Source organism: Limulus polyphemus, unplaced genomic scaffold, assembly GCF_000517525.1.
Source record: "Limulus polyphemus unplaced genomic scaffold, Limulus_polyphemus-2.1.2 Scaffold224, whole genome shotgun sequence".
Classification (NCBI taxonomy): Eukaryota; Metazoa; Arthropoda; class Merostomata; order Xiphosura; family Limulidae; genus Limulus; species Limulus polyphemus.
The window spans coordinates 295,090-309,252 of NW_013665834.1; the positions used below are offsets into that span (position 1 = coordinate 295,090).

Genomic DNA, 14,163 nt, shown 5'->3' on the forward strand with positions numbered 1-14,163 from the left:
GTTCATTCCCTAGATAACTTGTGATGGGTTCTTCTGGTTCCAAATGACTGTCCAATTTCAACTAATATATCTAAATTTAGAGTGCATGTTACTTGTTCAGTCATGCAATCTCTTACCCAAGAAACAAAAATTAAACCTCTCATTAAGGAACCAGTAAAAAAACGTGTTTAGACTGTGAAGGAAATCCCCATACAAATCGTTATATATAAGACAATAACCTTTCCACGAAAATATGAGAGTTTGAAAGAACGCACTAATGGATCTGTTAGCAAATTTCTGTGATGATGCGTGATCGTATTCTATAATGGTAATGTATATATCACTGTTTAATTTTTTTTTATCAAAAACAGGGAAATTTCAACACGGAGAAAAAGGTCACTTTTTTAAGTGTTAGCTAAATCCCATTACAGACTTTTAGATCAGCTTTTAAATTGCTCGTACTCATTAATCATTCTTGTGGATTTCGCGTGATAGAGTAGGGTTTATATTCTGTATACTTCACGTGATAGAGTTGGGGTACCATGATGTTTTCTTTTGGATTTACTTGTGTGTATTCAAGTCTTATGGGTTTAAAATAATAGAGCAGAAGATACCATGATGTTACGCGCACTCCGTTCTTGTGGATTTTTCATGGTAAAGTAGGAATCACTTTGATCTTAAATTAAATTTATTTTTTGTGGAACAAAAGAATATATTTGTGCTATTATGTGCAACAAACTCTTATGGAAGTTTTACCGATAGAGCAGAAATTCCATTCTTGTACCTACGTTTCTAAGTACAAGAAAAGATGTATGCTCCATTCTTCTGGCAGAAAGGAGGACATGGTAACATAATTTATACTCAATTCTTGTGGATTTTTTTGATAGAAGGTAAGACTTCATGTGGGTTTTGAATGATGTTCCATAAGGCACGTAGGTTTAAGGAGCTAGAGTTGAATATTGATTTTACTACCGGTGTATAAGACGATCCCATGTATAAGATGACCCAGGATTTTTTGAGCAAATTAAATGTATTTCTTTGAGGTTCAGTGTATATTGTCAATCAAGTCCAGGATGTTACTTTTGTAAAGAAATTATTAGATGTTATTTTTAAACTGTGCTAACCTGCGCTCTGGTGTAATCAGTACAACCACATTGTGTTTTTTTTATGCTTTTCAAACGCAAGAGACAGCTCAATGCGGCATAATTTGAGTCACAAATATGTAAGAAACAACTTTATAAAGTTTTCGTCACATTGAACTCTTTTTTTTTTATATTACAAAAAATACTAAACCTTAAGACATAGTGAACTACTCTAAAAGCATGTTTACAAAATTAGTGTACATTACAGAAACTAACTTTTTTGATATAATATTAGCAATACTTTAGTATGACGAATGAGATCAATACATTTCAAATAAAAATGTCTTGATTAATTGTAACTAGCATGTGAGATAAATAACTTCTAGTTATGAAGAATCGAAACAAATGATACAATTATAAATATATTATTGTAACGCAGTAGGTGGCACGATGTAAACACAATTACTCAAAAAAGCAAACAAAAGTAAAAGGAACAACTTTGTTTTGGTTAAATATGCTATTAACCGGAGAGTTCTTACTGGGACTTTTATCCTTGAACCTGTGTATAAAACAAGGGATAAAATCTAGCATTGTTTTAAGAGTAAAAAGTATCGTCTTATACACCGACAAATACAGTACGTGCAATTTATTCTAGGCCTGGCATGGTCTGGTTGTTAGGGTGCTAGATTCGCAATCTACAAGTCGTGGGTTCGAATTCCCATCGACGAAAATGCATGCCCTTTAGCCGTGGGAGCGTTATAATGTGACGGTCAATCCCACTATTTGTTGGTGGAAGAGTAGCCCAAGAGTTGGCGGTGGGTAGTGTTGACTAGCTGCCTCCCCTCTAGTCTTTCACTGCTAAATTAAGGACGGCTGGCTACCTGAAGAGGAGATGTACGCCACCAGGTAAATCTGCCCGAGAATTATCGATGATGTAACAACATTTGAGGTGCTCCAACGGTCGTTAACGGCCTCAAGACTTAAAAACAAACAAACATTCAATGGGATTTTTAGCTAAAGAGTAGAACATAATTAACACAAAACTATGTATTTTCTGTTCTTTTAGCCGTTTAGGAAAACATAAGATGACTTTACTATATATAATATGTATATTTTACTTGGTTAACAGAAGAGCAAACTTGATATTATGCAAACCCAAATATTGTAGATTTATTGTATAGAAGAAACGATGGATAAGGGATGCGATATATCTGCGATAATCCTCTACCTTAAAGAAAGGTTGCATATTGCAACGCTTCTTCCATAGGCTCATACTTGTTTGACCGTGTGTCGGTGTGACACCCCCCTCCTCTGGGTCCACACCCATGCCAAGAGGTATACTATGAGTTAGGGATATTTAGACTTTGTAAACCCAAATATTGCAGATTTCATGTATAGAAGAAACAATGGATAATGGATACCATATATATCTGAGATAATCTTCTAACTTAAAGAAAGACGCTTGTTCCATAGGCTCATAATTGTTTTGTCATGTGTCTGTGGACTGGGGACACACATTCCAAGCGTTGTACTATGAGTAAGGTATATATCAGACTTGAATGTATTTAATTAGAATGATAATTGACGGAGGTAATCTAAGGATTGCGGGATACTGCACTAGGACACTGGTCTGATTTAACAGTTTGTTATTTCATTACTCGTGATTTGTCTTCATCTGGTATAGATGTGCTTCTTGTCTGCTTTCTTCCAACAGCCAGTGCGGGTTCAACTGAAAACCAGAAGCCAGCTACTCAATTAGAGACTTGTGACTAGACTTTACTATTGTAAATACAAATTTTATGATTTGTGCACTTGTGTCCATTTTGCTGTCCACATCCATTCCATTCTCTACATGTCATTTTAGGAATCTGTATTTCGGGGAAACTTAAACTTTTCATCCGGACATTAGTTTTATCCGCATACCACAACTTTAGGTAAAATTAATTATTTTGAGTAATATTATACTTAACTTTGTTTAAGGGAAACTGAAGTTTATTGCCAGATATCAACATTTTATTTTATTTACTTTATTTTGAGGGTTGTTTTTCCGCTGATAAAGATAACAGCATGATGTTATTTACAATATACTCTTGTAGATTTCTTTTGGTAAAAGAGCGGACACGTTATATACAAACAATTTGTTTCGACAGAAGAAGGAATACCGTGATTTTATGTATACTCCATTCTTAGGATTTTTGGAAGATAGATTCCAACATGAAACTGTGTATATTCTCTTCTTATTAAGGTATTCTACCTTAGTAGAATGCAATGTTTAAGAATCTGTATTTGATTTCGAGATTTTCGTTGTGATGCAGTGCAGAATCTTAGTGAATTTCCAGTTCACCTTCCCTCGAAACAATAATAACAACAAAAACGTACCAAATCAAATATATATTTCTTTAATGATATCTCAAATAAAAACAATAAAATATTTTACTTGACACCTTATTGTTATAAGTGTAGTTTTTAAAACACTATTTTTTTTCTGTAGTAATAAAATAGATAACACTAGAATATTTTGCATGTCAGATAACTGAGACAAATTTGTAATATTAAGGACTTCTGTGTGAGAATGGGATATCTACGAGTCTCTTAAGACGTGTTTTTATAAGTGTAACCGTTTCTTTTGTTAAGAGAGTATGCTGCATAAATTACAGCTTATTAGTGCAGGATTATAAGATGTACGTAATTTATTTTGAATCCTCACTTGCAAATGTTTTTTGACATCTGCTTAAGACTTGTGTTTGGATTATACGATTATCTAACAATATTTCATGCAAACTTGTCACAAAGAACTTCAACGAAATTCTTCTCTCCAAATTATGCGAAAACGTTTGCTTCATTCAGTTAGTGACTAAACGTATATGTCAGCCAGAAATCTTCAAGGAATTTGTTTCAGTGAAGTAGAGCAACAAAATATATCACAAACAATTAAAAGAAAAAATAATGTTTCAATCATACAATGGCACAAAGCACAGAATTTACCTTAACTCTTTCACTGCCATGTTTATAGACAAATAACTCTACCAGTGCCAGGCATATTTGTAGATACACAATAAAAAGAAAAGAGGCACATGTTTTACTATTTCATTACTTGTCTGAAACTGGTAAGCTTTGGGAATTTTAAAAGAGAATATCATGTGTTCATAGTGATACAAAATTCCAAACTCACATGTCAGTGTGATAGATGAAGACAAATATATGCCCATGACAGTAGAAAAATTAACAAAGGGATGAACAAAATATGCCTAAATGAAACGGTGACAAAGAGTATGATTCAACAACATATATATCGATCTATTGGAGTCACATTGCATGTCAAAGCGATGTCAGAAGTTTATCGCTACCAGCTATTGGCACAAAACAAAGTATGTTTCAAACAAGTGGGAAAACTGAATATCTCAACAAAGTTGCAATAGAGAATATGTTTCAAACAAAGGAAAATATTTATCTCAGTAACGTTGCAGTAGCGAGTACGTTTCAAACAAATGGGCAAACTGTATATCTTAAAACAACTGCAGTAAACAAAAGGAAAAAGTATATTTCAATGAAGTTGTAATAGATGGTATGTTTCAAACAGTACAGCTACAGTCATAATCGAATGACAGCACAGAATGTCTTAACAAAGTGATGGCATAAAGTGTATTAAATGATAACAAAATTTGTCTCAACAAAGAGTCGAAAGAAAATACCGGTGCCACAAACTATGAATCGAGCAAGTTACGTCAAAAGGTGTTTTTAACTAAAGGGAGCTAAAAAGCAAGTCTTAAGCAAGTGTTAACAAAACTATGCGATACGAAAATGTTTGCTTAAGAACATTCAGGTATTCAATAACCATTGTGGATATAAATGATACTTTAACATGTCATTAGTTCGAGGCATGTTTCGTCAAAAAACAGGCCAAAAATAACTAAAAAAACAGTTTGCTTACATCTGTTGTAGATTATTAAGAATTAACTTATTTGACAAAAAATGTGAGAATGGATAAACTTTAGGATGCTTAATTTTCAAATACATAGTATTTATCGACCATTAAACCAGAAGCGAATTTGAAAAATATTTGGTGAGATTACATTCTATCGGAGACTTTATATAAATATATAAATCATAGCTAGTTGGTCTAGTTGTCCGTTAAAGATCTTCCATTTTTTATGCTTATGATAGAATATATATCTGTAGAAAGTTTGTATTCATTTTGACGGAATGAAGTTTTGGAGTAGATAGTTGAGCACCTATAATGATATTGTTTGTATGTATTCAAACAATTTATTCACGAATTGTAGTTTTAGTTCGTTTTTAAAGAACAAACAAATATATGACAATACATTTGATTTGTAGACTACAGTTCAGTAAAGATCCATCATTCTACAGCAAAATAGGCCAGTACAAGATATATCTTCATCACCAGTTCTACTATTTTGGCTCTGTTGAGCAGACCGTTCCCTGATTGGATGGGGCTGACAACTTACTGGTGAGGGACTTTGTGACCGTTCACTATCATTAACCGCTGCGGCACGTGCTGGTGCAGAACGACTTCTGTGATATGACCCTGCATGAAAGGTGTTACAATTATCTAAGGTGCATTTTTAATGTTTTTTAAAACTTTTCAAGTGTATACTATTATTTTAAAAAATCATTTTCATCAAAGACATGATGAATGGCCGTCATATGACGGGAAATAATGATTAATTTTTCTTCTCAAAATTATATCTAAATAAATATTTTATGAAAAATTTTCTAAAAGTTAATTATAATCTCGTGACAATATACGTATAGATAATGACTATCCTATTTCTAGTATTTCATAAAAATAACATTTTTTATGTCATCTCCTATAAATATTGCTTGATTAGCATTTTGACTTCTGCATAATTTGATATTATGTTGAAATGTTCTTGATAAATTCTTATAGATTGAAACATGCGAAAGAACTGATTCTCAAATACATATTCCTAATTGGTCAACTGTATGACCCTGCAAGTTATTAATTGTGATAAAAAAGGCAGTGAATTTTATTCTGAATTTTGGGGTCTTCTCTTTGGATTATCTTCCCGGTTTGAGCTTTGTTATCCTGCTGAGCTGAAGAAGCGCGCTTTAATTTGGGCATTTTCAAAATTGAAATGTGCTGCGGGTGAAACATAGGGTTATTATAGAATTGTAGCCGAGGGTTCCGATTGGACAAAATTTGGTGATGTTGCGTCAATGTATCTCCTTGACAACCACGTAATAGGGAATTTCAACCAATGATTATGATTTTTGTGTGCCAGCAATACCAAGCGTTGGGTGCGCTCAAACCCCATTCAATGTTATTACTAATCACGATATATACTAATCTACCCTCAAATCTAATTATATGCCCAAAGTAGCCGATCATCCGTTTTATATATGCATATATAGATGGAAGAACTTTAAAAAGACAAACTTGCTTGTCGTGTCAGAAAGTGCCGTCGTTTCGTGCAAGTTCTTGTTGATCGGTACCGCAACGGCCGAGATATCGACGTGACAAACAGACGGCTCTTCGTCTTTATATAGTAGACTCACTAGCAATGAGCCATAAACTTTCAGTACTCAAACAAGAATAGGTAAAGCTCTTTCCTTGTTTTAACTTTATTAATGCTAGATTTAAAAGACAAAATACTGTAGATATTGAACTTTTATCACATAAAGCATAGTGTTGTCGACAAAAGAAGGCTGGGCTTTCAGTATAACCTAACAGTCTGCGCCATCATTTATTACGATAATGATATTGTGTTTCTTTATAATGTAAATATTCAGAATCTTTAACTTAAGATTAAAGGAGCCCCCCAGTGGCACCGCGGTATGTCTGCGGACTTACATCGCTAGAAACCGGGTTTCGATACTCGTGGTGGGCAGAGCACAGATAGCCAAATGTGTAGCTTTGTGCTTAACTTCAAACAAACAAACAAGATTAAAGGAAATTTAAAATGAAGCCCTAAAAATAAATGTAACGCAACAAGTGTTTCATCATATACAGAATATAATCAGTCGTTCTGTCCTTCCATTGTCGTTGGCCACTCGGTGGCTCAGCGACAAGATTGAGGACTTATAACGCCAAAATTATGGACCGGATCCCTGCGGTGTGCACGACACATTTAGCCCATTGTGTAGATTAGCGCTTGAAGACAAAGAGACACGATAGTTGTAAAATATTAAAAATGTAATTGGGTATGTATTACACTTTCTGTTTATAGTATCACGAATAGTTACAACATTACTTGTTTTAATATGATATAGATACGAATACCGTTAGCTCAAAAAATTATCACATTGTTTAAATACATTAAACATTAAAAGTACTAATAATTACTACACTGTTTGTTGTAATATAGAACAGTCTAATACCGACGTCTCGAATAATTTGAGCACTGTTAGTTTAATGCAGTAATTGATGTAGAGTTACAACACTGACAGTTATTGTTGTTTTGTTACATGTATATTACAGTTTCCTTCAGTTTCAAGATCAAGCCTTTAATCGTAAAATATAAACAAATTTAAATGATATTATTTCTAATTTGAAAACTAAACATAAACTAAACTCTACTGTACAGCCTTACCAAAAATATTCTTCATATGATTTACTTTTATACTGCCATGATGAACTCCTGGCTCTTCACTCTCAAATTCTGGACTACAAGATGTACCTTCGCTTTCACGAACCATACTCTCGTAACCACTGCTTGTTCCTGAATAGTGATGCTCTTTACTGATGAGATTTGTTTCTGTGTTTTCACTGACTTGACAAGAAATATCACTACGACCACTATAATCACTTAAACAACGAGCTTCTCTAGCTTTGGTAATTTTATAATATGGGGAAGGAAATGACGAATTCCACAACATCGTGGATTGGTCTGAGCTCTGCAGTCTTAAATTTCTTTGGCTTGTAAAAATCTTGGAAATATCACAGTTTGTCGAGGAGATGCTGCGTCGAATACGACTCTCATGTAATAAACCACAAGTATAGGCTGATAAATTACAGTGGATCTCTTTCTTTCCAGGTATTTTTTTGTCCTCTGAAAGCTCTTTGACAAACTCCTGGTGCAATTTTTGGGAAGGTTTATGTGACGAAGAACTATTAAGATCTTCCACACTCTCGTTGTTCAAGTGGAAGGCTCTGATTTTATGTACTCGGTTTTTCACCGAATCTCTATCAAAATTAATGTGATGCTCTTGACCAACGAGTGACCTAGAATTATTTAGTGACAAGTCACCAGAAATAGATATATCTTTAGTGAGCAGGGGGGAAGGTTTTGTAAGAAAAGGTTGTTGAATACAATAAGAGCTACTAAACATACCAAGGCTGGACAAATCTTCACCAAACTTATGCTCTTGTGAAGAATAAATCTTATTCCTATAATGACAATCACTTAGTCCCGTATCTAAACTTTCACTTCTTCTGGGAAAATTAGCCAATAAATCTTGACGATGGCTTCTGTCTTTATCAATCGAATTGAGACGTGTCATGGTATTTTCATCTGGATAACTCAATGTTTCAAGTAGTTGGTGTTTATCAAAGCTATCCAATTTCTCCACACCCTGTTCACTGTTTAAGTTGAAAAACCGATTGTTATGTCTTGTTTCATCCATTTGTTCATGAGTACTTGTTAAAGTCACTTCCTTTAGCTCTTCATTGTTTTTTGTAATCCTTGGTGAACTTACAAGGGAAGAGATAAAACGTGGAAATGGATACATGCGATGAAGCTCTTCGTAGAATGTTTCTAGCTGTAATTGATTCATTGGATTAGCAGACGTCGTGACTTCCACTGGTTCACTTTTTACACTTAATGCATCTTCACTGATTAGATCTTCATCGCTAGGGGTGCGGTTCTGGTTAAAAGTATGTGATGTTAATGGTCGAGACAACCAACTAGACATTGTGGACCATTTTTCTTTTGTGCTTTTTAAAGGTTCTGAATCTAGACCAGTAATTTTCTTTCTTATTTGCTGTGATTGCTCTCGTAACTCAGTTAGTCGTTTTAATTTAAAAGCTAGGGCATTACTACGAACATAAAAACAGCCTTCTCCTTTATTCCTTTGTCGATGGCCATCACTGTAAAATGCTTGACCACAACCTGGCTCAAATAAGGGCAAATGTGAATTATCATAATCACTTTTATGTTCATCTGGAAGGCTTAGGCTTTCTAATTTTTCACTAATTTCTATAATTTCTTGCTCTTCATTTTGAAAGCGTAGATTTTCCTCACTGTAAACACGCAACGGATGAAACCTTCCACTGAACTGTAATTGGTCAACTTCAGGAAGTGGATTTTCAGAAAATAAAGAACTAGTGTCTTTGCAAGCACCAAATATATCTTCTTCTGATACCTGAACAGAAGAATCCTGCATCTCTGTTTCTTCTTCCAAGTCATTTGGATTAGTTGTTTCAAAATAATCACCCGAGACTGAGTGCAAAGACTGAAGGGCTTTGATCAATTCATTGCTTTCTGCACTTTCATCATTTTCATCGTCACTCAAACTAATATCCGAGAGTTCGGATTTATTAAATTCACTGATTCTGTCTTCACTGTCAGTAATGGCAGTGACACTACACTTCTCCTTATGTAAACATGCATTAGTAAGATCTTTGGAGTTTATTTGGTTATTGAAAATATTATTGTTTTGATGAGTTTGAAAATTATAAAGACCATCCATACCATCTTTTGCTTCACTTCTCATAAATAAATCGCTGTTTTCTTTATCCATAAGTACATTTCTTGAATAATTTTCACTTTTCAAGTATGTTTCATTATTAGATTTGCAGTCTAACTGTGCTTGATCTTTTGATATAGTTGGTTTTATCGAGTGAAACTGCTTCTTTGTATTTGTTGCAAGTGAGCGTTTGCTATTTGCACCAGACAACTGTGAATAAAGCAAAACTTTGTTCTCCGAAGTATTGGTCTCAGGAAAGTCAATCCATACCTCTGACTGTTCCTCTCCTGGATCAAGTTGTAGAGAAGAAGAATGTTCTCTAACCCAATGTCTTATCATGCTCCTCTTGATTTCATCACATGGCTCACACATTGCAGGCCCATCAACCCACTGCTCTTGCTGAAGGTGTTGAAGTGTTTTGGAATCAAATTTTAGCTTTGTGAATCTAGGTCCATCAATCCATAACTCATCACTTGGGATATTTTGCTCTCTTTTGCTAATCGGTATTTTTGTCATAGTTGAAGGGCAACTAGGACCAGGATGATTTTGTTTGATCAACTCGTGATGTTGTTTGATGCTAACTTTGTGTGGACTTTGATTACAGCTAACTTCAAAAGACTGTGTATTTGTTGAGTGGCTAAGGGACAAAGAACCTACAGAATCTTTGAGTTGATTTTGGTTCGGTACTTGTGGAATTAGAATAGCACTATTCGGACACTTTTTTTGATTTCGAACTCTAAGACCAGAAGAGGAAGAAGAGGGTAATTTGAAAAGAGATCCTTTTCGTCCTGAAACCCCTATTTCCTTAATATCAAATGTTAAAGGCTGTGGGTCTACTTCTTTTGTTGGTGTCTGGGATTTTGAGGGTTTAGTAAAATATTTCTGGACTCTCTGAGGCTTTTCTTTACTTAGTAAGCATTTCTCCCTTTTTGAGATGTCCGTATTTCCCACAAAGATGGCTGTTATACAAGATTGTTCACTGCCTGAAGTATAATCTGGGTCACTGACTTTGGAAGCTGTTTCATCTTCACTAACTGCGTCAGATTTGATGCAAGGTTGACACACGTCTTTACTCTCCAATTTCCCAGAGCTTTGATAAGAAAGTTGCTGGACAAGAATAAATTATAGAGATTTTATTGATAACGTTACCATCAAGCTAATAGTAGTCCTACTATTGACGTCAGTGTCAAATATACTGAGCTTCTAAAACAAAGTGAATGGGCTGTTAGTTTTAAAAGATACTGATATTTTTCCAAAATCTAACATACAATATTTAATACAGTAAATATTTTGTAATAGTAGTTCAGTGTCATGGGGGATGCTGCAAAACAGATTAACATAAACTATGAGACATAGAAAAGATAAAATATTAAAAAATTACCATATAAACTGATGCAGCATAAGGTTTACTTATACGTATATGATCGAGACCCTTTTGAAACTTTAGGAGTTCAAATTATGCTTATTATGTATAACTTTAAGATGGGATGGTCATGTAGTTATTTAAATAATTACACTTTTTTCACTTTTTTATTCCTAATTTATTCTCCTTGAAATGGGTTTTGTTTTGAAACTAGCTAGATCTCCATCGTTCTCTTCAGTGTCTTAAATTCACAAGTTTATATCTGTATAAGAAGTCCGTAACACAGGGTCGAGTTTTAACATGTTTAGTATACTGAATGTCTGTAGTGAAAACGATAAAGAATTACATTGCATACCGGTATTTTATATAGCGATAACTTTCCAAAAAGTGGTTGTAGATCGAATTACATTTCCTAAGGGAATTATACACTATTAACTTGAGAAGTCTAAATGTGACTGAAATTATGTAAAAATTCATACCCCCGTCTGATATTCAATAACTATTCCCTATGGTGAATTAATCAAGACTGTGATTCTGTACCTGTTGCGGACCTTTATAAAGCACGTGCAGCTTTGCAGTTTGGTAGAATATACAGATTCAGGTTTGCAAGGCTATTTTTTAATTTGGATATGCTGTCCCAATACTTTTGGTAATATAGTGTACTAAATTTGTCTTGGCAGAACATTTTTATAAGGGAAACGAAAATACTTAATGTTGACTAGTTTTTCGTAAGCAAGTTCTAAAATTGAAACATTTGTTCTTAATGTTTCGAAAACACTTTAGTCATAAATTTATTGTTTGAAAATATTTCCTTTAGCTTTCTTTTATTTAAAAATATTTGTCTGTTAATTAAAAATATTTGTATGATATGTAATTGTTATTAATTGACGTTATATATATATTTCAATCACAGAAAATCAGTTCATTGTAACTCACTTTCAACTTTTTTCGCCTAAGACGGTGTAATCTAGAAGCAAGTTGGACAATAAAAAGTGTTTCGGAAGAACGTTCTACAGATGATGAAACATGCACTACCATGGCTGCTCGGCAGTTCAGGGTTCCCAGGGCCATGGTGATAAATTTTGTGAGGTTTTCGTTTCTACAATACACAAACACAAGACATGAGATGTGAAAAAATAATCAGACTAATACTTCACGTAAACTTTGAAGGCTATCTGAAACACAAGCTTCATCAGGCGAAGAAGAACATTTGTTCTGGTTAAATTGAATTTCAATATATAACTTGAAGTATTAATCTGATTGTGTTTTTTAAACATGTGACATGGCTTTAAAATCATGTTATCGTACAAAACAAAAATATGTTTGAAATGTATATGATTTATTATTCCATTTGGAACATAGTTTTGTTTTCTTAATGAAAATATTGCAAGGATCTTGTGTTATGAAAGCAGACAAGAATATTTTAGGTAACAAATTCCATCTTTTGACCAGTTGAGGACTATAGTTTTGAGCAACTTCCATCAACTAAAGCACATAAATAATAGAGGTCGCATACGTATGACCCCAAAATGCAGGGTGGATTTTTGCTACAAAGGGTCATGAAATATAAACTGTTAAATTCACAATCCGACTATGCTAATCACTAGATCATGCATTTTCATATAAAAATCCTGAATGATGAATTTAGATGGATAACTGAATAACCCCAAATACTTTTGGAATGAAAGAGTATACAGCTGTGCTATACCTAAAACATATTAATACGGGGTAAGAAAAAATCATATTCTTGACTGTAACTTGATATAAACAAAATCGTAAATTTCATTCTACATTTAACAACTGTTAAGAATACCTTAACTAAACATTACTTGTAGTTGTTGTGACATGCCAAGTCTGAAATGTTTGAAGTTTGCTTGGAGAAACATAGCTTTCAAATACCGAAGTTGGTTATGTTCTTATTACTTGTTAATATTTAAAGTGGAAATATGTTTGGCAAAACCAATATTATTAACTTATTAGCTTCCAAAGAGCAGTAGTTATTGTCAAACAATTCGATGAAGAAGCAATTTTTCGATATCGCTGATTAATTTCTATTTTTACTTAAAACAGAAGTGTCATCTGTATGTCAAATTTTCATGACTACACACTCTGAAAGATCTCAACCAAACCTGACATGCACCATTATGGCTCCGCGTATCACTCCCCTTGTGGGTCCCCTTGTGCTTCTCACATTATTCTATTGATCTTTACTAAACTTTGAAGGCACCCTTAGAGCACCATGAAGAGCGACATAGGGTCTTTGTCATTTAGGTCACTCCTGGTGGCACTGTGTGTCTCTGTGTGTGTCTCCCTTTTATGCCTATAGTTTTTCATTTATTTCAACCAACTTTGACATTTACCATTACATCTCACCTTTATGTCTTTCCCACACTATGAATGAGAACATCAGCTACTATCATACAAAACACATTTTCCATTACAGTACTTCCAAAAGTTGAACTCTACATTGTACTAATATTTATATCGTCTGTTGCAGTGATGAAACCAACAAAGGAAATATGCTGTTTCTTATCCAGAAAGAAACTTTTCTTCAAATATTTTTCTATCTGAATTGTGGCACTGTTCTGCTATTTCTATGCAATTATGGAAATTCAGCTATTCAGCTTTCTGATGGAATGATTATTGGCATGGAAAGGAAAGTGAAAGTGTCTGGAACTAGCTATACAGCTAAGGTTGCTTTTGTTACATCATGTCTGAGAGCAAATGCACTACTGCCAGAACCTTCTAGATCATTGATTGATATTTTCGTATGCATTCTTCATTCAACACAGTGACATGAACTCAGTAATTGAGTGGTTGAACATGCCACTGTGTTTGAGGAAGCAAATGGTCATTTGGGACAGCCACTAGTAACTCATCATCATATAAATACAAGTGATGTGCATCTAATAAATAAAAAAAAACCTTCTGTGGAATCTTCCCTGTGCAGGGATATAGTAAGTGTCAAAATACAGCAAATGCTGAATGGTGGAAACATACACCTTTCAGAAAATGCTTGGTCATCTTCACTTGATTTTTCATAAAGATTCAGAAAGATACAAAGATTCT

General features: G+C 34.0%; 1 protein-coding gene across 1 annotated transcript; it reads right to left on the minus strand.

Moving 5' to 3' along the window:
- Positions 1-5,118: 5,118 nt before the first annotated feature.
- LOC111085070 lies at positions 5,119-12,173 on the minus strand. Its single transcript, XM_022382163.1, has 3 exons — positions 12,031-12,173; positions 7,637-10,838; positions 5,119-5,610 (listed from the first exon to the last, which is right to left on the minus strand). Exons 1-3 carry the CDS (start codon positions 12,163-12,165, stop codon positions 5,408-5,410), a joined length of 3,540 nt encoding a protein of 1,179 aa, XP_022237871.1. The 5' UTR covers positions 12,166-12,173; the 3' UTR covers positions 5,119-5,407.
- Between the last annotated feature and the right edge of the window lie 1,990 nt (positions 12,174-14,163).

Excerpts from the sequence above, each read along its gene's own strand:
- LOC111085070 (XM_022382163.1), bottom strand. The coding sequence starts at position 12,165 with ATGGCCCTGGGAACCCTGAACTGCCGAGCAGCCATGGTAGTGCATGTT. Across the intron at positions 10,839-12,030 it reads TTAGGCGAAAAAAGTTGAAA|CAACTTTCTTATCAAAGCTC; the intron begins GTGAGTTACAAT and ends ATTCTTGTCCAG. Across the intron at positions 5,611-7,636 it reads TCATATGAAGAATATTTTTG|GGTCATATCACAGAAGTCGT; the intron begins GTAAGGCTGTAC and ends CCTTTCATGCAG.